The sequence below is a fragment of the Anopheles marshallii genome, chromosome 3 (genome assembly GCF_943734725.1).
Source record: "Anopheles marshallii chromosome 3, idAnoMarsDA_429_01, whole genome shotgun sequence".
Classification (NCBI taxonomy): Eukaryota; Metazoa; Arthropoda; class Insecta; order Diptera; family Culicidae; genus Anopheles; species Anopheles marshallii.
The window spans coordinates 51299800-51327119 of NC_071327.1; the positions used below are offsets into that span (position 1 = coordinate 51299800).

The 27320-nt window shown below is 43.0% G+C and overlaps 2 protein-coding genes across 2 annotated transcripts in view; both read left to right on the forward strand.

Moving 5' to 3' along the window:
- Positions 1–8837: 8837 nt before the first annotated feature.
- On the forward strand, positions 8838–11636 carry LOC128711343 (uncharacterized). The gene is made up of 3 exons (XM_053806212.1): positions 8838–8922; positions 11266–11380; positions 11612–11636. The coding sequence occupies exons 1-2, from the start codon at positions 8860–8862 to the stop codon at positions 11362–11364; spliced, it is 162 nt and encodes a 53-aa protein (XP_053662187.1). The 5' UTR covers positions 8838–8859; the 3' UTR covers positions 11365–11380; positions 11612–11636.
- Positions 11618–27320, forward strand: part of LOC128711342 (protein still life, isoform SIF type 1) — a 92288-nt gene continuing 76585 nt past the window's right edge. The window contains exons 1-13 of the mRNA XM_053806211.1: positions 11618–11747; positions 11945–12129; positions 12189–12307; positions 13116–13314; positions 13387–13533; positions 13749–14014; positions 14086–14176; positions 14274–14487; positions 14558–14777; positions 14849–15065; positions 17884–18064; positions 18143–18400; positions 18596–18725. Coding sequence (XP_053662186.1) covers positions 11641–11747; positions 11945–12129; positions 12189–12307; positions 13116–13314; positions 13387–13533; positions 13749–14014; positions 14086–14176; positions 14274–14487; positions 14558–14777; positions 14849–15065; positions 17884–18064; positions 18143–18400; positions 18596–18725 — 2334 coding nt within the window. The 5' untranslated portion in view covers positions 11618–11640. The remainder of the gene's footprint in view (positions 11748–11944; positions 12130–12188; positions 12308–13115; positions 13315–13386; positions 13534–13748; positions 14015–14085; positions 14177–14273; positions 14488–14557; positions 14778–14848; positions 15066–17883; positions 18065–18142; positions 18401–18595; positions 18726–27320) is intronic.

The following is a 27320-nucleotide window of genomic DNA, read 5'->3' on the forward strand; positions in this document are numbered from 1 at the left end:
TGCATTCATTTGTCAGCACCAAACCGTGCACATGTCACCCGTTCTGTTCTAGGGCAGGATAGGCATGTGCATGTGGAGCTGATGAAAAGGGGGAGGATGACTAGTCCGGGTCGTCCGGTTTCGAAACATTAAAGCGCTCAGTTCGCCCCCTCCAAAAGCGCCAGTTCCGTGTGACTTCTTCCGTGACTATGGGGCGCGGTTCATGGCACTTGGAACACGCGACCCACTCTCTTTCGGGGTGGTCTCGGTTGTAGGAGAGAGCAAGAGCGTGAACTATACACGGTTTTAGTTGAATGGTGGAGCGAGCACAAAAAGAAAAAAAATACAGCAATAAAAGGACATCGTTGCGCCGGCACCACACCCTACACCGGTACGTCACGTCCCAAGTGAGGCGAATGATTCGCGACCGGTTTCTTATCGTTTCGCGTTTCCGTACGATGGAGACGACGACGACCGTCGAGTACAATGACGGCGACGACAAGTCAATTGTGTCGAGAGGTTAACGGGAAGCTCATGTCCTAGCACCGTTTGCCGATGTTGCATGTTGGAACTGCACTGTTTGCGCTTTATGTGATCGTCCTTCCGTGGTACGTCCCATCCCCTCCAATACCTGCTCTTCAAGTCCTCCATTTTCTTTGGAGTCATGTTCAATGGCCTAAAAAAAAAAACATTGGCCTGGTGGAAAAAGAACCATAGTTCGCTTCATTGTTGACTCACTAGTGCAGCGTAGTTCCCAACGGTCTGCAGCGGTGCCTTGGTCACGTCAACGGCTTGCTTCGTTCTTACCTTCAACTCTACGGTGCCTATCCCTGCCGGGGTGTACATGTCATCAGCCTATTTCAATTATGCTCAAGGTCGGGCAGGACACTGGCGGTCGGGAAGCAGCGCTCACACAAATCTAGGTCGAGATACGTACGGCATGCGTGGGCGAAGTGAACGGGAAGGAAACGCATCGCTTATGCAATAATGTGCATGGGCATATGCACAAGCAGTGCCTGTGAAGTGGATTTTGTGGCACACGCTGATCATCCCGGTCGGTTTCGGCGCGATTCGGTTTGATGCGCGTTAAAAGCATAAAGCGTATCTTTTGTGTCCAAGGCGAAAAACGGAAGGAAAGAACCGAAAAATTACATCCACGGTCTACCAGCATGCAGTGGATGTTATCTCCACTTCGCACTAGAACGGACAGATAAGGCAGTGTTTGATCTCGTTTATGCTACATTAGGCTCACTTATTCAGGATGCGATGCGTCCTGTCGCATTTCCTCTCTTTCTCCTCAGTTTCTCCCAGTTTCCCAGTTTTTATTATTCGATTAGGCTTTGCAGATTGGAAAGCACAGAAATCTCAGACACCCATAGAAATATGAAGGAACGAACCCTCAAACATCCAATCGCGCCCTAATGTCTGTCTTCACTTCTTTCCCGTTTCAGTACCACCCGCCAATTCATGAGATGCTGTTGCAGTAATAGATCGTCATGCTCTATTTTGTTCAACTCCTGTATACACCTTGAACCCGTAAGTGATCGTCCATCAATCGAGTGCTGTCTAGTGTTACAGATCGGCGCCTGCTGCCGCATCAACATTAATCGAGTTTTGTTTCGCGCGTGGACAATGCGTGCTGCTCCGGTTGCAGCTTCCGGTTGCTTATTTGTTTCTTCTTTCTTTCTTATTTCTTTGGTACTACTAGTATGAGTGTGTGTGTTTTGTGTGAAGATTTTGTTTTATGTTTGCTTTTATTTCGGAGCTGTTTCGTTTTATTGTAACGATACAACGATGTTTGTTGTTAATTTTATTTCGTTGTTTCTTTAAATGTTCGCATAATTGTTGATATACTGTGTTGATTGCGATTTGTTCTTTTCTTCCTTTTCTTTTCTCGTTTTTCCCGTTTCTCGATTGGTTCTTTTACTGCTACTTCCACCACTACTGCTACGGCGGCAATCATCATTATCATCACTTCTTCTACAACTACTACTACTACTACTACTGCTACTACTGCTACTAATTGCGTGGCCGCGTGCCTGTTTTGGCCACATCACTATTGATTGCTATCATTGTGCCACTTGGTGTGTGTTTTGCATACGTGTGCTATTATGTGTGTCTTATCATCGCCTTAACATCGCCCGCCATACTTCATCAACCGAACATTCATTGTGGTGTCATTTCTCTAACGTCAGCAGCGCTAAGTGCGAACTTCATCAACTTCATCTACAAAGTAGCGGTCATCGCCTGTTTGTGAATGTACATTTTAAACCGTTTCGCCCTATCTTACGTTTCTCTCGCTCTTTCTCTCGATATCTGAAAAGGTGTGTTTCATGTCCAGATGCTATTGTGTATATAGGTTAGTTAGTGTTTGTGTGTTGTTTATCATCTTAGGCTTGCCTGTCAAGTGGGTAATCGATAGGGAATCATTGCAGTCACTCAAGGAAGCGTTTTGAATAGTGCTGGAGTTGCATTTGTCTCATAACAATGTTGGAAATGTTTGTGACTTTCCCCGAATATGTAACTAAACCTAGTAAATTGTGCTACTGCGGTCGCTATTCATGTAGCATAGAAAGTATAGATTTGTTTGGAGGACCTGTTGGGTGAATGGCTTTCAAATGGTTAAAAAGTTTTAAATTGCATTTTGTTGTAATAGTGCGATCGACAACACTCGCGATTCGCTAGATGAGATTTTGAAAGCCTCCAGAAGTAAGGAAAACACTGAGAAAAGCCCGTATTGTCACGTCCCATAAGAAGTCATCATGAATTATCTCACCTGTATCTAGTTCCATCTCACCTTTGTGTTGCGAGAATGTTTCATACCGAGTAACAGTAGAGTAATCAGTGCATAGTGTCTGTGTGTTTAAGTATTCATTGTTTGTTCCGTTTGATTGGATGTGAGAATGAGTATGTTTATTTGTTTATGTTTAAACGATGCCACAATATTCCAAGTCCGGTACATACAGTAGATAGAGCTAGTCATGAAATTGTGCTTCTTCATTGCAAAAGAAAATACGAACATGGAATTACACATCTGCACAACAATGCGAATTGAGGCTCGAAACTACGCCCAAGTATCCATACAAATCAGTCTAACAATCGCCACAAGCAGCTTGTTGTAAAGAAGAAGAGAAAAATAACATTGAAATCAATATCCGATTTCTATCGGTACCTTACTGTATTAATCATACAATACATTTTCTTTATAAAACCTTCCTCCATGTCACACTCTCGGCGTCATCCTCACAGAAGATTCTCCAACACGCTTCTCCAACGGGCAGATATTTATAAGCCATTTTCTATTCCCCAACGCAGCGTTCCATTCAAACTCCATCCTAAGTTAGTTACAGCAAAAGGCTCTTGAGCAGGGCATGGAACTTGAATGCCGCATCCCAGAGTGTCCTCTGGAGTGCACAGTTTGAAGCAGGCCCATGCCAGCGGTGTGGTTCTCCCGAAAGAGAAGTAGCCTCGACAGCACACGACCGTACTGAAGAAGCACAGCGTCATCGCGTTTGAAGAGAGCCCCAGAAGAGATTTGGTCAAGATCGCCGAACGAACAATGCGTTCCATAAAATTGCTCCATCCCATCATACATATTAATAATCAAACTGATGAGCCTTGAGGACATCGGCTAAGCTCTTCTCACACGGTACCGGCACCGTAAAACCCGTGCCGGGCATGATTAAATGTGTCCTTTGGCGTGTTCTCTTAGCCACCCTATGCTTGCTGAAGCACCAGGCCCGAAAGTTCTGAATCAGGCAAATGTAATAGCGCTAAAGTACCTGCGCTTCTCCGGGTAGTCAACTTTGCGAGGGTGATGGGATCCCTTGTAACTTTGCAACTAATCGAGGGGTGGAGCGAAAGAGGTGTTGGGGTGGGTGGTTGTGACTCTTTTTCGGTTGTTGTTTAATGTAGTTACATTTACACCGCCGTCCCATCACCACTATGATGCTACTTACGATGTAATAAAAGAGACGTAAAACGCCCGAGTTCGAGAGTCGGTGTAATAGAGTTGTTTTTGATTTGCTGTCTTTGCCATTTGCAACCATCTCACGAAGTAGAATTCTACCTCGAACGGGAGCGGTGTACTTTTTTCTGTGTTCGGTTTTACTTTTTTGCTGTACACAATGCTCCGGAGACAAATGATTTTATCACTTTATGGTGGTTAGGTTTCGCGGGTGGTTTGCGCGCTCACAATTTTGATGTACGATTTATTGTGATGTAATGAAAATGGATTTGCTGGTTAGTCTGGGCGGAGCAATAAACCTGAGCACAACAATAAATGATCATAAAAATAGATCCAATTGAAGTGATGGTAGCGGCAATGCTAATACCACACGGCCAAGAACAAAACTACCATGATTCGTTCCTGATTTTACGTCGGCGAAAGTCATACCACACAATTAGTGTTCCCTTTTCTTTGGAATTGCAATGTTCATCTTCAGTTCGGGTGCGGCAGAGAACCAAAGGGGGATCATTCTGTTTGCTAACTTTGTCTAGGTTGGATGAGATGAGTGTTGGTTTTTGGCGGTGATTGTTTAGTATCACAGCACAATAACGCTTGTATGGTATGGCTTGGTGAAAGTTGTACAACAGTCATGATGTGGTGGTGTATTTTAGGTAAGATAACAAAACTGAACAGTGACGAGGGAATATTAAGTGTATTTCAGTCAAAAGGGTTTGAAACATTACATCATAAGAGAAATTTTGATGTTCTTGCCGTGTTTTTCTGAAAAAAAAATTCAATACACTCAGCTATTTAGTAGAACTTCATGAAATGTAAAACTCGTGTAAAAAAGCTATCGGAAAAGCTCTACAGCTCAGTATTTCGAAGTAATTTCGAAGAATACCAAATAGAAACATAGTACATTTCCTTTATAATTTTGAGATATTCCGAGATGAATTACAAATATTTATGGAATTTGGAGTAAGATTAGTTCATGGTTGCCATTAAACATTGACATTGACATTCACTTTAGACATTGACATTAAAATGCTGCTGATGAACAGAAAAAAACGGTTCATTAAATGCACAAAAAACGCTTTTTTTATTAAAACAGTCCGTAACATAATCATAACATAAGGCTACAATTTTAGAAAACAAGACAAATTTGACGAAATCTATAGAAAAAATTCATTGTTACATAATCATAACATAAGGCTACAATTTTAGAAAACAAGACAAATTTGACGAAATCTATAGAAAAAATTCATTGTTATTAAATACAACGTGTTGTTTGGGTCACAAATTAATGCAATTAGAACTGTTACATTTTTAAGCATTCTTTTGCATATTTTTCCATCAGCTGGAACACTGTTTCATGTAACACAACTGAAAAAATAGATGATGGAAATAATAATTCAACTAGGTTTTAAATTTGCACCATTGGGCCATTCGTATCTGGCGTTTCCGTTGCATATTTGGTAGCGGCACCGGTCCCACATGACAGGACCGAGCTAAAATCCCATCTGGATCGTTCCCTCCTCTCAAGGGTTGATTACCCGTCAATAGGTTATGTCTAGTAAGTTAGAAATGGTACACATAATCTAGTCGGTCGTTACGTCAAGAAGAAGAGAAGAAGTATTTCGCATATTTAATGTATGTGACCACCAAAGCACAAATACTTCTGGTGAAAAAATTTGCAACAGTGTGAGTAAAAATGTGTAAAAACATTACGATACGTGGTGCTTACTTACTGTAAGTTCGTAGAACATCACTTTTTCTCATTTAGACACCTTTCAGAATTACTTTTCTCCCTTAAACTTTTCTTCTTACACTCAATTAAATTTTGTATGCAATTAAAAGAAAAGTGAGCTTATGGTTATGGTACGGATTGAGCAACTTGTTCTACGTTTGTTATGTGCTTCACTTTCCAGAAATGAAATATTCGTATGATTATTTAACGAACTAAGATTAATTCCAACTATTCAAAGCTATCTTTTATATTTAACAAGATACAGCCAATTAGTTCATCAAATATTTTTACACCTTTGTGGAAAAAACGAACATTTTTTGCAGGTGCATGTTTTAACGAGATGATGAATTAACGCAAACGCAAACAAAAGTAACAGCTAAATAGTGAAACTGACGCTGGTTGTATTTTTTGCTCACATGCCGTACGTACGTATGTGTGTGTGTGGGTACGTTTGTATGTATGATGCGTTTGTAGCATAAAGCACATCCATCCATCGCAATCGTCATCGTTGGGCGAATTCGTGAATGAAATTTTTGTTTACTGCATGATACAAAATAGATGACGAGAGCAGCGGTAAGAGCATAATAGATGGATAGTGCCCGATACTACCACATAGAGAGAAGGAGAAAGAGAGACAGAGAGAACAAACTGTGCCGAAAACGATACGGGAGAGATAAAGAGAAAAGAAAAACGCACGCAATAGATGCACACGGGACAAATACTATGGCACTTTTGTTCTGGCGGCCCACTTCTCGAAAGCTCGCGAAACATGGCAGGAAAAAAAATTGTTACAGGACTACGGTTGCTGTGTTGAAGCAAATGGAGAAACCCCGATGCTGCTTCTCACTTATTCCAAACGGTAGTGTAGCGCATCCAGCATCGCTGTACAACACGGCACCATAGCAACCCTCGCCTGCGCGAATAGTAGAGCGGAAAGGATGGGTCGGTTTGGGGAGAACAATCTCTCGCCAGGACATTCTCCGTCTCAGGTGACTCTCATCACGATATTCTCTCGCATCTCTCGCGCGCCGAGTCTGCCGATGGTTGTGTGCGTGCGTTCACCTAGCGCAGCATCCGGACGGGATTTTCCACCCGTACGGTATGCGTGTTGGTGTGGAAAACCACTTGCGAAAAGGCAAATTTTGCTTCTGCTCCCGGAATGCCAGTGCCTAGAGTGCCAATGTGTACGTGTGCGAGCGAGTGGTGAGCGCCCGTGAGGAATGACACAAAAAAGTAGGGCTTTTTCGAAGACAGCAGCTCGTTGAACACTGGTGCGGAGTTTTTGGGGATAGAAGTTGTACACTACACCAGAGTAAACGAAGCGAACTTGTGACAGAATTTCGCTCGTAGCTGATAGTTTAGTGCGTAGTATTAAACCAGTAGTAAGAATCGGCTGTTTGCGGCCCTGTTTTCTGTGCTGTATTCCCGTGTGTGTTTAGAGCTCTGTTGCGGATTGAGATTGCGTGGGGAGATCGGTTTTGTTTGCTCGGCGGAAATTAGGTTATGACAGTTTGCGCTGCTCCCCCGTGGGCACCAGTGAGGATTCGAACTCAGTCGCTCGTGAGTCGTTTATTAGGACACGCACAGCTCATCTTGGAAGCTGCTGTGGTGCCCGTATTTCTTCGTATCTTCAAGCAATTGTAAGCAATCGTGTGGTGATCCGCGGTTCTTATGTGGGAATCGATTGTGGGAGTCAGCAGCAAGTAGACATCGCTCCCTCAAGCCGTAGACATCGGTCGTGTGGTCATAACAGTTTTGTCATCATGCACACAGCATCCTTTTCGTGAAGTGAAATAGAACAGCGAGCAGTGAGAAGGGTCCTTCCTGTCCTTCCTCACGGTGAGCCGACCGAGGCTGAGCGACTGAGAGGAATGCGTACGGACGGGCGTGTGACAGTATGTGTACGGTGCTGGTGAGATGCACGGCGAGCTGAGCGTGAATCGGGAGGATGTACTTCTTCTCACGCACTCATCGATCGATCGAAAGTGGTTGCGCCGAGAGCCGTTGGTGTGGTTGTGTTTCTCCCGTACAGGCGTGTGTTACTTTTTGTGTGCGGATAATCTCAAGCACAAATATGTGAAAAATAGCCGATTTCGTTGACATTTTGGCACGCGAGTTTGAAGTAGATATTTCCGCACGGTGTGTACTACTCCCGGGTGCGTGAGATGATTCCATTTAGCGCGAGTGTGTGTATGTGTGGGGGGAATTTTGTTAATGCAGATCCGTTTTCCGTGACGTATTCGGGGTGTTGGTTTGCTCCTAATGGAGGAAGAGTTTTCACGGTTCTGTATGATGAAACATGTTCCCACCAAGGAGAGGGAAGGACGAACTCGGTAGAAGAAGAATACAGTCACCATCGACATTTCGAACGAAGGAAGAAATGCGTTCCCTTCTTCGAGAATTTGGAAGAAATAGAACAATTTGCAGCCGTGATAAGTTTTCCCCGTTATTTTATTTGAAAAGAAGGTATTTTCCCAATTGAATTGTGACTTTTCTTCGCGGTTTGTGCTTCCTTTAAGATGGGTGTGTTTGACGCATAGCTTTCTTCCTCTTAATATTCGTTTGTTTTCCTTTTCCTAATTGACAACAGTTCCCTGACACCCATTGCGCTAGAGAGAGAAAGAAAGTGGGAAAAGCAGAAGCAGGCCAAACGAGACAGATTAGCGAGAGAGCGAACGAAAACAAGCACGCGCAAGAGAGAAAGAGAGAGGGACAGAGAGAAAGAAAGAGAGAGAGAGAGAGCGCGAGCTTGTGAATCTATATATATATGTGTGTGTTTGTGATTGAAAAGTGCTAAAATTTTTGCTTTATCTATAGAGGGAAAACCCTCGTATTTCATATTCTTCTAGCTGTATATAACAAGTACGAAAAGTTAGTGAACTTTTTATACCCCCGAACCCCTCGAAATCGACCCCAACAATTGGTGTGATTAGTAAAAGAATCCACGCTGCTACTATGAAATTCACGTAATACAACAGTGCAAATACGAAAAAAATATAATACAAAGAAAAAAAACACATAAAGAAAATATAGCGAAACACACGAAAGCAATCTTTCAACTTGGCAGTAAAAGAAAGCAAACAAAACAAACAAAACGGTGGCCCAAAACGGCGAAACGAAGAAGCAATCCCGGTTTTGAGCGTTCTCGGTGAACACAGTGCAAGACACACACGCGTAAGACAAAATGGGAGCTAAGGGTAGCGTAGAGGCTGCCAAGATGAACGCCGATGGCTGGGGCCACTTCGAGGTATGTTTTTTACGATACGATTTACTTTTTTTTCACCCTTCCCTCACACCCTTCTCTTGGGTTTTCGCTATTATTTCTGTCCAGGACGCACACGTAGCATCCTTTTCGATGTTCTGTTGTTTTTTTTTCTGTATATGTTTCATTTCTGACTCGTTCCAATCCAACACCGTTTTACGTTACCGTCCGGTGTTTTGCTTTATGGTTTAATCAAATAAAACAAATTTATAAACAGTAAACAGCTAAATTCGGTGGTTTCGTCGTGTGCACGGGCTGCAACATGTTTCGCATGTTGAACGTTTGTCGAACTCGGCCCACAGTAAAATAAAAGGGGTTTCAAGAATAAAAAACCAAAACAGTTTCCCTTGGGCTAACAAACTACTAGCAATGCGTAAGCTCCCAGAGGAAGCGTAAAACAATGCCCCCTTAAGAAGAAAATCAGTACAAGAAGCTTTAACACCACTTACACACATCCCTTTTTTTTGTTTTGTCTGGAAACAGGCTAAAAAAAACACACACAAGTGATTACAATAATAAACCCTCCGCCGACAGTTTAAAGGTGCATAAGTAAACACTACACTATGAGAATGATGTGAAACGATCCGTGTTTGCGAATGAGCTTTGGTGCATACATAAAGAACGGAAACTCAGCGCTACTACCATCGCAGCAGGTTTTTGCAGCTTTTTCGCAACGTTTTCATCCTTCGTATCTTGTTTTACTTCTCGCCTCGCTCTCTAGTGTACAAAGTTTGAAAGCCGCTGTGATTGTGTGTGTGTATGTTTTGTCTGTTTGATTTTATGTTTTGGTTTGTTAAAACAAAATTTGACATTCTTGTTCTTAGCGTAGGAGAGTGCGTAATGCCCCCACTCTCTGTGCCGTATTGGTAGCATTTTTCTGTTCTCAACATAAGCCAGCGTTCGATTTGTTCTGTTGTTGCTTTCTGTTTCTGATTCTTACCAACAGGGCACTAGCCCTGTTGCTAGCTAGTGCGCACACCATATCGCAAAACATCTACAACAGCCCATTGTTCTGACTACTTTTTCACATATTTGCGCAATTCGCTCAAGCGTTTGCATCCATGCTGCTTCATTATGCGCGGAACAATCATCATCCCCCATCCCACCCCACGAAGGGTTGTGTAATATGTGCGTGTGTGTGTGTGTTTGTGTGTTTGTTCCAGGTGGTAGCATCGTGCGATCGAGTTCTGCGTTCTTTATCGAGCGTTTGTTTTGAAGCGATTTTTTTGTTACTTTCTCTGGTAGTTTTGGTAGCGCTTTCGTACGTAATCTTGTGTAAATAGCTCAAAACCAGACCGACCGATAACCCGGTTGTTGGTGGTTGTTCATGAACCGACATCATTTGCTCAATTATACCATCATTCTCATACCGATTGTACAGCATTGTACAGTTCATCGTAGTTCTACGTAGCCCGAATTATAATCTCATTCTAAAACTCACGATAAAAATGTTTGCTTTTGAAAGAGAAAAAACTCATTTAAAGTACTTATTGGACAATCATTCCTTTTCCTTCCCAACAAATCTACTTCCTCATCTTGTTTTTAGCCCATACATGAACTTCATCAGAAATCTAAAAAAGGAAACCCACAAGCATGAAACATTCCGTCACTAATCCTACTAGCCCCTGTGTTCCACGTCCAACGCCCAAGAAAATTCCAACCCTCCAAAACGGGTTGTTACGTTCAATCCATACCCGAAAAGTACCAATACCTAATGTCAATTACGAAACATACAGCTTCCATAGTGAGATTACCCACCGTGTGGTTCCGAAGGGTTTGCCTCCGATGCCATTCTTCCTAATCTCACGCGCAATTCGGCTTCCTGTCGATGGCTGCTCAATGGCAGAACGAAGGAAGGTTGTATTAAATATAAATTTAGGTCAACTCGCCTGTCGCTCCGAGCGGTCCACGGTACAGCGTGTGAGTGAGCATGCCCTTCTCACAAGAAAGCAGCAATTGCACTTTGCAAAACCGCTCGTCCAAACATGCCCATTGTAATCAGTGTGCAGTGTGCAGTGTAGGAGTTTTTTAAGTTTATAAATTCACACATACTGCTGCCGTACTGCTGGTGGCTATATTGTATGCTTTTGAGATATGAATTGAACATGCGACAACAACGGCTCCTCTCTCAGCACTTCCCGTGCAGGTTTTCCCCCATCCCAGTCACGCCCTTAAGGTCGCCCCCGAACCCGCCTCAATAATGCACCACTACCGAATGCTCCCGAAATGTGTGCACAATTCCCCCGCGGTGGTTACCCGTAAGCCCTTTCGCAAAGCTACGATTCGTACTAATACACTACTGGCGTTGCGTTTCTTCTTCCATTATAGCGTGGCAGCCGTCACTACAGCCACAGACATAACCAACGGTCCCAGTCGTTGAACCGAGGCCAAGCTCTTTCACGGGCCGATGTCAGTGGGATGTGGTGACAGCAAGGAACCTCAGGTAACGAGAACCCCGAAACCCAACGCGCTGCAGATGCGAAGATGCGAAAATGGCCCAACGTCCGTATTCCCACCGGGCCACTGCGTCTTCGTAATCCTTCACAGCTAGCAAGCGCTACTGCTAATTCCAAGCCCATCGCGTGCTTACCGGAGGGAAAAAAAACCCTTCGTTTGCGAACTCATTCTGTTCATTCTGAATCTGTATTCATTGCCGTTCTTTCCTTTCTCACAGGAGGACAGGCTGGGTGCCCAAGTTGCGCTATGGGTAATAAACTAAGCTGCTCGTGTGCACCGCTTATGCGGAAAGCATATCGTTATGAAGATTCTCCTTGGCAAGCATCCCGTAGGCGGGACGGCCATCTCCTGAGGTACGTCGGTGCGATGGTTCTGGTTCCGTGTTGGCAAGATGAGGAAAAAGTGGAAAAGTGGAAAACTTTTCACATCCATATCTTTTCCACACAACCAAACGACCAAACGAAAAAATAGTGAAATAATGTTGTTCATGTTACTAAGAAAATGTGACTAATCACACTGCCGTTGTGCCTCTGCCCGTTCGTTGTTACAGGTTGTGGGCGGAAGTGTTCCACGTTTCGGCCAGCGGTGCCGGCACAGTCAAATGGCAGCAGGTGTCGGAGGATTTGGTGCCGGTGAACATCACCTGCATTCAGGACTCGCCCGAGTGCGTGTTCCACATCACCGCATACAACAGCCAGGTGGATAAGATCCTTGACGTGCGACTAGTGCAACCAGGTAAGAGGCACGATCGTCGATAGTTGCCACAGGCTGACAGAGTTCGTTTCTCGTTTTAGGGACACGCATCGGGCAGGCCTCAGAATGTTTCATCTACTGGAAGGACCCGATGACGAACGATACCTGGGGCCTGAACTTTACATCTCCGATCGATGCCAAACAGTTCCGTGAATGTTGTGTAAGTATAGCTAACGATCTTTCATCTAGTGCGCTACTACTTCTACTGCTGTTACTACTACTTCTACTGCTACTGCTACTACTATCACAACTATTCTACTACAACTACTGCTACTCTTACTACCGCTTCCAATCGTCTGTGTGTTCTAAGTGTACGATGAGTGTACGTGTGATCGGCCACACGCTACCCTCCGCCCGTTCTATCCTGCTTGATTGTTTCCGTGTGTCTGTACGTGTGTTTGTGCGTGTGTACGTATGATACGTAGGTGTTCACACTGTGAGGGTCACGATCACAAGATCCATGGCTTTCCTGCCACACACACTGACATTCACGCTCACTGTCTCGCAACTCACTTCGTTACTGGACGAGAACCGCATCAACAACTGCTGCCTGTATCTATCTTCACACCTTTCCCGTCTACTATTTCTACCGACTACTGTCCTATCTCTAAACTATGCTGCTAATAAAATGTTGCACTATTATTTGTGAGTTAATGAGCATCCGTCCCCCTCGAATACGCTAACCGGAACACGTTCCAATTAAACTCCATCTCAAACCCCCAACGTGTCACTCGTTCGAATCCAATCCAAGAGATGTGAACCGCTAGCGATGGTTTACCTTCGTGCACTCGCGAAATGTTCATCATTGCCTGGTACAATTGCACCGGGCACCTCACATTCACATTCCGCTATTCCTTGCCACACGTTCCCGCACCCGAACACCCACATCTCGATACCGTGTCCAGTCCGTTGTGCCGTCTTCCCGCCATAGCCATTCATCACCCTAATAATAGTGCGACGTTTTACAGTCGCCTTCTTTCAAATTTTCACGAAAGGCCTCCTCAAGCTATTCACTAAAACTTGATCCACCTGGGAAGGGCAAGGTTAAGACGAAGAGGAAACCGCTCAGCACACCGGCGAGTCCGTCGCGTGCCCGAGAACCACAGTGCACCTGCATGACCGCCGAACAGTATGCCAGAATTCGGGCCCAGGATCCACGGTACCGCGGTAAGTGACAAGAATGGCACGATCAACGATAACAAGCTAATCCTTCCAACCTTCCAACGCTTCTGTTTGTAGGATCATCAACCCTTCCGAGGGCTACGAACCGGGCCACCGAGACGGAGACACTTCGTAGTGAAAAGATTGCGACGGCCACCTCCAGCACCTCACTGTACGACAATGTCGGAGCTAACAATACTCAGGGAAATACCATCAATAGTCAAGGTATGAGGTTGATAAAATGTATTTTTAACCTAACTAGGTAAGCGTACAATTGGCTTGTACAAGTATGAGAGCTATTGTGCCTAAGAGTCCCGATAAGTTGAAGCTAAACAGGTATTCTCAAGTTTTTAGATTGTTTATGCTATGAGGTTCAAACTCAGATTCAGATAGCGATTGCTGACTGTAATCATCACTCGTTGAATTGTATTTCACCACAGAAACTGGCCACAGACAGACAAAGTCCCAAGAAACAAGTACAATGACCAATGTTGGCACAGTCACCGGAACGGCCGTTACGCAGAACCACGTCGGGTCGCAGATTGGGCAGGATGAATCGGGTTCCACCATGGGCAATCAGCGCCCGGAAGAGACATCCAAATCGGAGGGAACACAGGCCGGTGGTACGTTGCAGCAACCGGAACGATCAACCAAAACCACCTCCACCGGTACCGGCACTCGAACGAAGGACTTCAATGAAGAGATGGTAAGCGATATTCCCGGTCCCAGTGCTGTCGACTACTTTTCTAATATCTGTTTCAACACGTGTTTCTACAGCCTCGTGACCAACACGACATGCATCACAACATCATCAACAACAACACGGCTAGACGAAACAAATCCAAAAGCACGGAGGATATGAATGTTGGTTAGTGTGAAGGTTACGGGGAACTGTTCCCTGTGCAAGCGAACTGACGAGTTTTGTATGTGATTCTAACTGTTGCTCCTCTTTATTACACCCTCAGATTCATCTACCATGAAGCGCATGTTGAAACCGATGCCAAGTGCAGAAAGTCCCGTGACATCGCCGGAGATGGGCAGACGTCGTTACAATTACTATAACTCCGCAACCAACACTCCTCATACGCATCAGCACACTATTCACAATGCACATATGTTAAACAATAATGGCACCATTTCACGTAACGCTAGTCAGAGCTCCCGCTTCTCTGGCTCGAGGTACCTATCCCTGCTCGATCAATGCAATCGCACCGATAGTTACCGATACGTTTGAACATCTCCGTTGCAGATCGTCGCACGAAATAGGCAGAGGACATCAGCACGGCGGACGTGGGCTTTATCTAGAGCTGGAGCGTGAACGAAGCTGTGTGGAGGGTTCCCCTCCATCGGATAATGTGATGTTCGACAATCAGTGCTACGCCACCACGCCCAGCTCGAGCAATGGCAATTCGGATCAGGATCAACCACCGTACGGACGGCAGAGTGGACGACACTCGCATCACCATCAGGTAGTGCACGCTGGCAGAGCATTCGATGAGCGGTCGTCACTAAAATATGCAACTACGTATCTATTTTTTAGAATCCCCCAAACGTTACGCCTACTCCGGGCTCGCCAACTTCACGATTGCTGCTAGAGTACGAGATGCATCTGAGGAATACGCTGGCAAAGGGAATGGATGCAGAGTCGTATAGTTTGCATACGTTCGAAGCATTGTTGTCGCAGAGCATGGAGAATTTGGAACTAGCCGAAAGCTTGCCCGGCTCCAATCAACGTAGCCCATACCCCATTCGTAGAAGTAAGTATTTGGGGGAAACTTTAGTGTTCAATAGTCATGAATTGAACGAGGTCAGATGAAGTAGTAACGTAAGCGTTATTCCAGCATTAATCTGCCATCTTGATGATTCACAAATAAAAGAGTGGATGGTCCATACGAGGTTTACTCCCTTTAATGGCAGATGGGAATCTTTTAAAAACTCGTTGGATATTAGCTATTGGCTGATTATTTGAGACTTAACTCACCCATAGTAGAAGCAACCTGTTCATCATAAGGTTGTGGGAAGCATCGTCCAGTCGAGATTTTAACCAATACTAGGTTGTAAAGCCGAGGATTATTTACCAGAGTAATACTAAATACTTCATATGCGTAGAGTATCACGAGTTACATCACTATATTTTAATGACAACCGCGTAATTATCCAAAGTTCTTGATCAAAATCAAGACATAACACACAAGTGTCAAATTAGTTCATAATCGCTTTGTAATCGAACTGCAGTCACTGTATTATTTCCTTGTAATGCTGTTGAATTTCTTCATTTAATGGAGCACATCATTTTTATCGAAGGTTTCCTAAAAAGTGATAAGTTTAATTTACTATTACAATTTGTACTAATTGTATTTCTGTACCGATATGTTGTACATATAAAACAAATCAAACAACATTTCACCACATTTTCAAATTAAGTCACCATTTTCCATCCTTACAACGAAAAACAATATTGTTATGTGGTATTGTTTTCATGTTGGCAACATTACACCAAGAAGTCTAGTTTCTCAAGCCGTCAATGTAATATAAATATTTAAAAGGTTTTTATTCTAGTTGTGTGGTATAAACATCGAATACGCTAGAAGTTTATTTCAAAGGATGATGTTTTTTAAAATAATAAATGAAAAGCTATTAGATGTGCGGTAAAATTTGAAGTCCTGTAAAATTTTCACATTTCCTAAACCATTAAAAGGGATCGATCAAATGGCTTATCATTCGAGTCAAGTTTCATTTAACACTGCGACGAAAAGATAACCAATCAACGAACCAACTGACAAAATATGCTTGACGACAGAAGAAAAACAATCCCTTAGTTGAATTAGACAATATGGATCTTAATACTATTTTTTTGGTTGAACCTATTTAGACAATTATTTAAAAGATGTTGTGTGTTTTGCAACTTACAGTGCTAAATGGTACACTTTAAATTTTAATTTCTACCATAAGTGAATTAATTTTGTTTACAAGGGGAAGAGGAAATGTCTTTCTCAAGATTACAGACTTATCGATAAGTCAAGTAAGTGCGATGTGGAACTACCTTACTAACATGTCGTTCAATTTTGTTTTGCCACTTATCCGCTTCTACAACTGTTATCGATGGTGATGTTGATGAGATCATGTTTTGAACCTATACAAACTATGTTGTTGTCACCTTCGTTGTTGACGAAACTATTTGAACAACTCTTGATCGGTCTTGATTTTTTAATATTTATTGCCTATAAATTACCATTGCTATCGTGTCGTTGGAATGATTATAATTCCTTTTATTGACACATTGTTTTTTATTTGTGACTCCACGCGCTCGGAGGTATTGACCTTCTATTTATTGTGTTTTGACGTTCTACGTGCTACGTAAGATATTAACAAGTTAGGTACCTGTTCTGTCATGTGAAAGACTACTACAGAAATGACCTACAAAAAATTGTATGCATCCATCCATCGTAGAATATGCCAGTATACTTTAACATTTACTTAAGAATATACAAGGATATTTACATCCTTTTCAATGAATTTCCTTGGGGAAGTGATTTCTTGCTCAGATTACTCTAATATTGTTTGCAAACCAGTATTCGTCAACATGAAAACAAATAAAATTTAAACGTTTTTTTTTTCAAAAAGTGTAAAAATTTTCATTTTCTTTGTTTGTTTGAAGCTAGAAACAAATTTGAATAACTCTAATATTGCCATTCTACGTCATCATTATGTGGATACAATAATTTCTAACATCATTTTATTATGAATTCAAAAAAATCTGTGTTTAGTTACGTTATACTATAACCATAACTATGAATTTTGTTAATCAATCCAGTGTCTTTTTTTAATTATGTACGACTCGTTTTCAGTTTTAAAATGATGCCTTATCGATAAATTGATTCAAAACTAAGCGAACCATTACATTTACCGTTCAATTTAGCCATAAAAATAGACTTTAAGAACCAAACCCCATCGTGTTTGTCACTCCGGGTTGTTTACACTGAAAATAGAATGTGTTATGTAATGCACGAGCGTTTGATTACGGACCATCAAAAGGATTAGGGCTCCTGTAGCGACGGCATTGACTAGAACGACACAATTTAATAACCTCTACCTGTAACACACAAATCCGCCTTCTTCCACTTATGGCATACCTTAACTGCAACGTTCAAAGCGGGCACCTGTTACCCTTGGCTGCCACTGTCACGAACCGCCCAGTGTGAACCAAATGGAGTTGAAAATTTTGAATAATTGATTAAATTTGATTTGAACGGTCTACGGGACAGACTCACAGCCCGCTTCGGTTGACGTTTTGTTACCGATGAGTGATGGGTTTAGGTGGGCGGTTGAACGGAAAGCACTCTGCCAGCGAAAGGTAATTTGCTCAGCGTCTTTTCTCATCCGCATCGCACACAGGAAAGGTCGGATTAGTTCGGGGAAATCTTCCTATTTTACAGGCAAATGCTCTTGGGAGCTTTCTCGGAAGGAAATTAATTTTCGTAAAACCAGCACCAGTTAGCAACTTTTGTGATGTGATTTCAAATCATTGTTTCTTAATCTCTGCGTCACGTCACCCTTTCTATGTTTGTTTTACAGGCAGTGCCAAATCATCGACACTTCCGCTGCCACACCGGTTGGGCGGAAACGAGCGTCCGGTGACAGTTCGGGAGCGTGATCGCGACCGTGACGGATACTATAGCGATCGCAATGAACTGATACGTGAGCGTGAGCGAGATCGCGATCGAGACCGCGGTTATCTTAGTGACCATAACTCGAAGTAAGTGTGCTGAAGAAAAGGGTTCCCTCTGTCCGTTACTGATATTACTCACCACGTACTTGCATCTTATTACTGCAGCAGTTACTCAACGACTACCCGTTGCGCGTCGTGCATTGGAGAGTCGGCTCGTGCTCAGTGGTTCCGGCACTCGGACGGTTGGCGCTCGGGTAGCTCCACGTTTGGATCCGGGTCCGGGCCAGGATTGGTTTCGTCGCAGAGCAACGCCGGCGGTGGTCACAAACGGTCCCCATGGGACTCTCTGCCATCGCTACGGCAAGACTCGAGCCTCAACGACTCGGGCTACAAAAGCAATCGTGCAGATTCATTCGAGCAGAGGTAAGAATTACACAATTTTTAATATCATTAAAAATGTAGCTGAATTGTTAAATGGACAAAGTTGATTAATTCTTAACCATTGAAATAAAGTATATCAACTTCAATTCTGAAAACTAAGGAAAATCTGTTTTGAATAGGATTGCTTTAATTGTAGTAATCAGAACTAAACCTTCAATTCTACTTTCGTGATTACAGAGGTGTCTTCGATAGGCAAGACAGTTTGCGCTCGGACTACATGAGCGATAGAGAGCCACGCTACGGAATTGTGCAGCAAGCATCGATCGACAGCACCGATTCGCGCTTATGCTACTTGACGTCATCAGAGGTAGGTGTACTCTCTCATTCCAATGTGCTTTTTCAATTACACTGCTACCTTTAATTATCCGAAATGCCATTCTCTTTACGAATTTATCATGAAATTTCCTGGAACCAAATCGTTATGAATTTCGCTTATTGGAGAATTGAGGACAGACCGATATTTATGCTCATGCCAATTCAAAGCACACACTGTCAAAACAAATGGGCACTGCCCATTCCGGGTTGAATTTAAATTAACCAATACGGAACATCATCGATCGAATGTCCCTGCTCTAGGACCGGCAGGAACAGAGCAATGCAATTTTGTGCTCTATTCAAAGCCATTTCAGCAGTGAATCAAGTTTGCATTCATTTTCGATCGTACCTTTCCGCTTTATCTCCATAATCTCGTCCCGGCATCGATATGCTTTTTACAACTGCCAGAAGAAACTCCATTGCTTCGATTGCACCTTCCACAATCAACGGCCGGGTGGGTTTTGGCTTTGCTTGTACATTCAGAAACTTACATTCACCGCGAAACTAGCAAGGAATTTGTTGCAGCTTGTGCCACGCAACCGGCGCATGTTGTATGATTAACTTCGAGCATGATCGGAACAACCGGCACAAGAATCCGTACAAATTCCAATGCCGATAAAATTGCTTCTCGTTTCGTCAGTGGAGGCACACGCTCTTTCCGCAACCCTTTGCGTGTCCCCATTGGCACATCAGCGCAGCGCGCACGTGCAACACTCTTTCAAAATCGCGTCTCAAGGGAAGGCGGAGTGCGGATCGGGGCAAATCAGCTCGGGCTTAGCGGCTGAATAGCTGTTCGTTAAACTATTTTGCAACAACCATGTCAACGGGCATTCGCGTGTGGCTTCGATCGGGTAACGCTCCGATGCTGATTGCTCCTCGTTGATTTATCGCCCGCATGGGACAGAGCTACTGGAGCATTCTGGACACCGGTTGCGGGCAGTTAGGAGGGTTTTGGGGGATATAGGATTTTCTGGAATTTCACTTCCATTGGGCTGCATGGCGGGCGCGGTAACTTACATGGAACTTGACTGTTGTTTTGTACGTGGTGTGAGAAATGTGCACGCCACAACAGAAAAGAGCTTCCTCTCAGGTGCGGAGATAAGGGGACCCGTATGTGAATGTGTGTGTGTGTGTGGGTGGGGGTTGTGCTATTGATCAGAGGATTTGCGATTAATAATCCTATCAGGAGATTAGGGGAACATTCAATCGAGAGCCCACAACACTAACTAAGCCGAAAGGCCAGATGAATAAAACCGTTCGTTCTGGGAAGTAGTTTGTAGATGAAACGTTACAGAATTTACCACAAACTTGCCCGTCCGCACCCGAACCCACCCAGCCGCAGCACATCAAGGAGTTTAAGAGCCTTTTGATGGGTGTAAATAACTTATCCGATACTGTGCTGCGTTAATCAAATTCCCATCCTAGCTTCCCGGATGCCGGGGCGTATGCGAGAGTACATGCTGTACACCACAGAAACCTCACTGTCACCGTATTTATTAAAACTATAAAGGTTCATTACGTGACGCATATTGATGTAATTTAGCACCGGTACAACGATTGAGTGATTATGTTTCGCTCTCTGCACCGCCTTTCTGTCGTACGTCCAAAATAGTTTCGCATCAAACTTTGTGCGGCAAAGCCGCACAGAACACACAGTCTCTGTACCAGGCATTGGTACTATGCCGCGCTAGCAGTCGAAACAAACTTTGTCCAAATTCCGTTCGTTCCAAGTCACCGGTGGGATTTCTGCGCCCCCTTCCATGTTCGTAAGGCTAGCCCAACGCCAGTAACACCGGGGAATGGATTTTGGTAAAGAGTAATCTAATTACAATAATTTCCATGAAATGTAACATAATTAATGAGCGAAAAAACTTTCACCTGCTACCATCGGTTGAACCCCGGTTCGGTTGCACATCCGGCATTTTTATCAGTACAATCCTTACTGCTGGGAGAGGATAGGATAAAGAGGACAAGGAACGGACAGGTGAGTGTAACGGCGCAAAAAAGGGGTCGGAAGTTTGTCTGCACAAAAGTTAATGCGGCAATGTGTCGAACGTTTCATGCTATGGTGACTCGCATACACGTTTCGAGCAGCAGAACCAAAAAAAAGAACCTGCAAAAACATCATAACTTCAATACGAATAAACGGAAGTGAGCTGTTCTGGCCATTTGTGTCACTTTGCCTTTCCCCGTTACATCATGCACGAAAGTGCTGCACCACGCTCGGATGGGCAATATAAAGTTGTGCTAATTTTCCTGCTGGAATATAATTATGTTAAAGATTATGTGCGTTTTACTGCGCATGAAATGAGTTAAAGAGTTTTCATCAACAATGACAATGAATGAATACCAATACTATCACAATCCATTCGTTAACACTAGAATGATTAAGCTATAATGGAAAGATAATCACTCTGAAGCGGGTTTTGGATCTTCTATATTAAACGAGAGGATAAGAAAAATCATCGGAATTCAATGGCATCTTCTTTTTCTTTAGTGACATTACAATCTCGTCCTGCCTAAGGTCTAATTCTGGCTTACTTTGATGTTATATATATACGTAACTGTCCGTGTAACTGGTAGTCAGTTCTGCATACCGGGGCTGTACACAATGGACAGTTTCGAATAGGTAGTATAGCCAACAAATATATCTTATAGCAATAGCAATGCCAATCATTCTTCCACTAGAGGGTGCTTCCAAAACATATCTTAATAGGTAGTCGACCTTTAATTTAATAACTATTATTATTTTTTTATATTTCATCAGACATTCTGAACTACTGAATGAATACCTAAGTGGTAGTAAATGTTGTAATTTCCGATAAATTTTCGGATCCATCGGATTGGTTCTGTCTGGCCAAAAGTATTCTTGAAGCTAGTAGTCCGAATTATTTCAGGCTAGCATAGACTCCTAGGCGACGCAAAAAAGTCGATGGAACTAAGGCGCGATGGTGTGTAAATTTCGTTTCCGATCAGACCAGCATCAAACATACATTGAGCCGTCGTACGTCGTACCGCCAGTGGTTGGAGTCCCAAAAGCAGACAACATGGATAATCTGGGCATGAGTCATTGGCTCTCCAGGGAAAAAGTCTGATGGCAAATCGCGTTGCCTTACGTTGGGTTGTTTCGGTGCGCTGACTCCAAATATGTGCTGAGGGGCACCAAACAATGCTTGTGTACTATAAGATCAGGCCACCTCGTCAGATCAGGACATTAACCTCACGAATAGCTTCACATAGCAACATATAAAAACATAGCAATTTTATACAGCGCGAACCACAATTACTCTATACTGTTAACTATACACTGTAAATGGAGTGTTTTTTATTGCATTTTACTTGAAATTATGTAGGAATAGGTAAAACTAATGTTTTTTTAATTTGTTTAAAATTACATAAGACGTCTAGATGTATTTTTTGCTATTTTTTTCTTATTAATTCTACAAATTCTTTAATAAATTTTAATAAAGCAAACCTGAGGAGATGGTTCCTTCTCGATACTCTTGAAATGGCATCACGTCCATAACGAAATTGTTATTAATTAACGAGCAGTTTTTGTTGTTTTATTTATGATTTACGATAAAGTAAGTTTTTTCCATACATATGTAAAACTTTAGCGTATTACTATTATGTTTGAAAATATAGAAGTCTTTGTAAAATTTTCCGACCCAAATTAATCATTCTTTTGGAAATATCAATCTTTGACCACTCATATCCAGCAAAGTAGAAGACGCAACAATGTTTGACGTTGTTAACTGTCTGCTAGTTTTGACAACTGTCCTTGATTCTATGAAAATATGATTTTGAGATACATCATTAAGTTTTACCTTATAATTTTCGAAATGCAGACATTTTTCGATATATTGGAATTTGAACTTGATATTGGAGTTAAGCTGGGGTGTTTTTAGGCGACAATCGCTCCTTCGCCCGAATTATTTCCAATTCTTTCTAATTGTTGAATGCAACTAGTTGGTAAATTAACCCAATCGTTGGTATATTTGTTATAAACACATTATTCCTGTGAATGGGCATAAAACCATCATCATGGAACTTCATCATCATTGTCATTCATATGTGTTAATTGCATCAAGCATTTACAGTTTTGGATTTTGTGCTAGATGGAATTGAAGGACAAAAGTCAAGCATCAACTGCAATGGAATTATAAAACGCAGAAAAAACCTTAAATGTTCAGATGGCTCTAGTATAATAAAAAAAAATCGCATAACATTACAGTACCCAGCTGGTGAGTGGAAATTCTTTCTAAAGCCAATCGATGCGGGTTTGAAGACAATGTACGAGATATTGCTGTACAACAAAGGCACAAATCTGACGACCATATGTGTGTACACGGATTCCCTAGAAAGTATCCCGTTTTGCGTGTCGGTTCGATGAAGGGTTTGTGACAGGAAGCACCAGAAGCCGTCCGGGCATGCATGTTGGTGGCGCAGTTGAGTGAAACCTTGTCACATCAATGCCTTAGCGATCAATCCTGCCCGTCAGGCCAATGGAGTATAAATCACGCAAAGGGTACAACAGGCCCATGGGTAGGGATGTAAACGAGGCAAAGCCGCATAACCGTTGGCTGGGATGAAGCTGCAAATGTATGACAACTTTTCAGATTTTGTATTTTTCCTTTCTTGTATCTCCCACACACTGTACACGCTCCCGCACGGGTTGTTTTGTGTCTGTTTTTCTCAAAGACGCTTGTTTCGTGTGTTGCGGTACGTTCGGCGTCCTGTGGTTGAACGGGTGAAAAGTTTTGAATGATTTTTTCCTCTTTTGAAGGATTTGGTTTCGGATTGGATATGAGGTAAAAGACCAATGGCTGTCATTCCCTGTCCAAGAGTTATGGCGCACATAGCGAACAGGACTCTTTGTTTGAAAGTACGGGACTGTGTGTGTGTGTGTCTGTAAACCAGCAAAGGAACCACAGCAGAAACCACAACCAAAACGGATGACTGAAACAAGCACAGGAAACCTGTAAAAGCTGACTTTCTACTTGGGAACCCATCTTGGGATCTCCCACACTTGAACGATGCTTCCGGTAGGCGGATACGACTTTAGTCCGATGGTGGAACCGAAAAGAATAAGATCTCGTGTGTAGAAGTGTGTAAAATGGGAAGGGTTCGACTTGCTGGAATTTCTCCGATCCGTCGCAACTCAAACCCGGAGTACCCCGGAGCTGAAACAGTATAATAGTATCTTGACTTCCGTGAAGTGATTTCGCTCGCCCGGGGTTTGGTGTTTGTACAACGGTGCAGCATGAGCGCAATGAAAAGGTGTTCCAAAATGTAAGTGGCAAACCCGTCGATAGGATTCTACGCTCCCGTGATGGCGCTTCAGCAAATTTGTCATGCGACGGCTTGACAAAAGCAATTCCACCGGAACACTCCGAAAGCAAGCATTGGAAAGGGTGTCGAACCGGAGGCACTCGAATGATGGGCAAGATAAGAGAGCTTGAATCGTGGGAGGGCTGTCAGTCTGTAACGCCAAAACCCTTTTCCGCGTGTTTTTGCCTGTTTCGAGTTGAGTCAGTGGGGAAAACATTCCCTTCACGGAATTCTTTAAATATCTATCCTGTAACAGTGTTATTCGATGAGTGATGTTGGATGGAAATAACCATGCAAGATGTGATATTTTTGGTGTTTAATGGAAAAATTAAATAATCAGAAATTGGATATCAAATGATCAAAATAAAATTGCTGTGACATGTTCTTCTTAAGGATAAGAACTAGTGTCTCACTCCATCCTCACAGGTGAAGTACCTTGAACATTTACGATAGCACACCTCGGAACACCTTCTTGAAAGCATTCATTCACAAGCGGTTTGTCGTTCTGTACGACACCGATTCAATCGATAGCAAAACCCTTTTTACCGATTGTATATCCCCCAATTTCGTCCCACAATGATCCATCTTGAAACACGCTTACTTGACGGGTACTTTCGAATATTCGGGCATCCCACACCACGCACGACTCCACATTTCTCCGAACCAGAGCTTCTCGAACATGTCAAACCCGTCCGGGGTTGCCGCATTCGATAGACGACAACTTTTCTACCGGGTTGGAGTTGAATGAAAAAAAAAAAAGGAAGTAACTCCCAATCTCCCAACAGCTCCCAGCTCCCAGTACCCGGACGCCAATCGTCCGAGGAAAACTTTTTCCCATTCTTGCATTCACTAGCTCGTTGTTTCCCGATCCCCTGCTCCTACATCCTAGACAAGACCGAGTTTCAAGTTTTGTGCTACTAAGCAGCCGAACGAATCCCTTTCTTCTTATGTGGGCGAATCATTTCTAATTTCTTCCCGCTGATTGATGGTCCCGTTTAGTGCAGGAAATACACTTCCGAAGGGTGCTCAAGCACAATCGAGACCCGTTCCATCTCGGATGCTGCCCGGTGTTGTGTTTGTGTCCAAGACGCGTGTTTCTGATTCTAGATCCGTGAGGCAGTATCACCAGCACCCTCTTGGATAAGAGTTTGCGGACGAAGAAAAAGGACACCGCAACGCGTTTCAATGGCGAGCAAACAAAAAGAAACAAAGCAAGCAGACGATACGGCAAAGACCAAAGTGCAGCCCGGTAATTGAGTTTGGACTTTTTGATGTGTTTACAACTGCCGTGTTAAAGTTATAATTGCTTCCCATCCAATCCATCATCGATGGTTTTGCCGAATGTGATGCGAATGGCTCGAATGCGCGAATGCCGTACGGAGTGCTCTTGAGCTGACCGGGACAGCTTACATTTGCTGTGGCAAGAAAATCAAGCGCCCACAACAGCACCATATCCGATTGTCTTTCACTAATGCACGGACGGTAAAAATTAGCTTCGGTTCGATTTTGCTTCTCACTACTGCGTGTGTGGCGGGACGGGAGTTGGTCTATTTGGTGTGTATTTTTTCACCGAAAAAACGACAGGCAACGGCATTAAACGTTTGAAGAAAAAGAAATAACTCAGACCAGAGAGCAGACAACCGATGAAGATCTGGGATCTTTTTTGCGCTGCTTCCTAATCACAGAAAAGCAGCTATAAGAACCATGATGAAACGGCCGTACTGAGTGCCCTATACGTTTCGTAATACAGCAGTACAATAAAACAACACGATTCTGGCAAATGCGTAAAGCTTGAAAAATGGCCTTAAGATGACGACAAAATCGGACGGCACAGAGGCACAGGGCGTACCTTCAATGAAAACCGCTTTCGCGCTTCGTGTTGGTTTTCCTACAATGTCTGTAGTGGTTTTGCTTTTTTAAGCAACTGTACTTGAATCGTGACGTATTTTGGTGGTCCAGCGTTCGTGGGACAAAAAAAGAGAGAATGAACCCAAACCGAGTACAGCTCGATAGAGTTGCGTAACATTTATCAAGCAGCAGAACCACGATTCACGTTGGTCCGGCGACACGTGGCATCTCCATTTTGTGATACCACGCTTCGTCATGGAGCTGCCAATAAAAAATGGCTACACAAATAAAATGTGCAAAAAAATAAATAGAACAAATTAAAGGAAAACAAGCATTGCTTCGATTCCGTTCACCCATAACAAATGTGACCGAGTGGAATTGAAGTAATAATGAAAAAGAAAGCAAGAACAACCACACCCACACACTTCGATGCAAATTAGTGTGGCGAAAGTTTGTGGCTGTTTTAATGATTTTATAGCCCAAAGTCTGCTTGATTAATGAGGCCCAGGTTGTACGCGTGTGCTTCGTTTGATACAGGCAGACTTTGGGCAGGCAGCGAATGTGTCCCCCGTTTAGTGGCACGGCGGTGAACGGATACGGAAATTGTGTTAAAATAATTTATGGTTATAGCACGACGCCGGAATCGGTCGGGCACCGATCCGGTATTGCGTCGTATACCGGTTGAGAAAATATTGCATTAAAATAACATGTATCGTAAATTGCATAATGGTCCGTGGGCACCCGCGCGCACACGGTAAACTGTTTGCAATAAATAAAATTGACCAGATAAAACATAATTAATGCCATTGTGCGTGAAATAATGTGCCTTTGATGAAGTGCCGGTCAAGCAGCATCCGTAAGGGCGCTGCTGAATGGTCATGAAAGATGAAACAAATATGGAACAACTTGTTAGCCTTGTCAACAACGACACACAGCAGCAAAAAACTGCAAACCACTAAAAAAAGTGTTACGGAGTTGTTTTTTTTAACCGTTTGACTTGGATTTTGCAACAGTTCACTATGGAGGTTTCCCGTAAATGTTCACGGGTTTACCAACAAAAGCAATTATTTTTACGTGTTTCTCATTACAATTCCAGCAGCAGATTCCGTTTCAATTGTGCAAATACTGGGAAACCATAGGAATTTTTACAGCTTTTTAAAGAAATTTTGCCAAATGCTCTATAAGTCAGAAAAACCATATTCATAAAATCTTCTTCAGATTATAGAAAAAGGATACAACATTATTCTGTAGCGTGGAGTTTTCTTGTGATTCGGCCCTAATCGGGTTGTATGACACAGTATGCAACAATGATATTTTTTTTAGGAAGCATTTTTGACCAGACTGTAGTAATGGTGTTATTCGTTGTTAAACGAATACCTCCAACACATGATTTAGTCTCAAGAATACG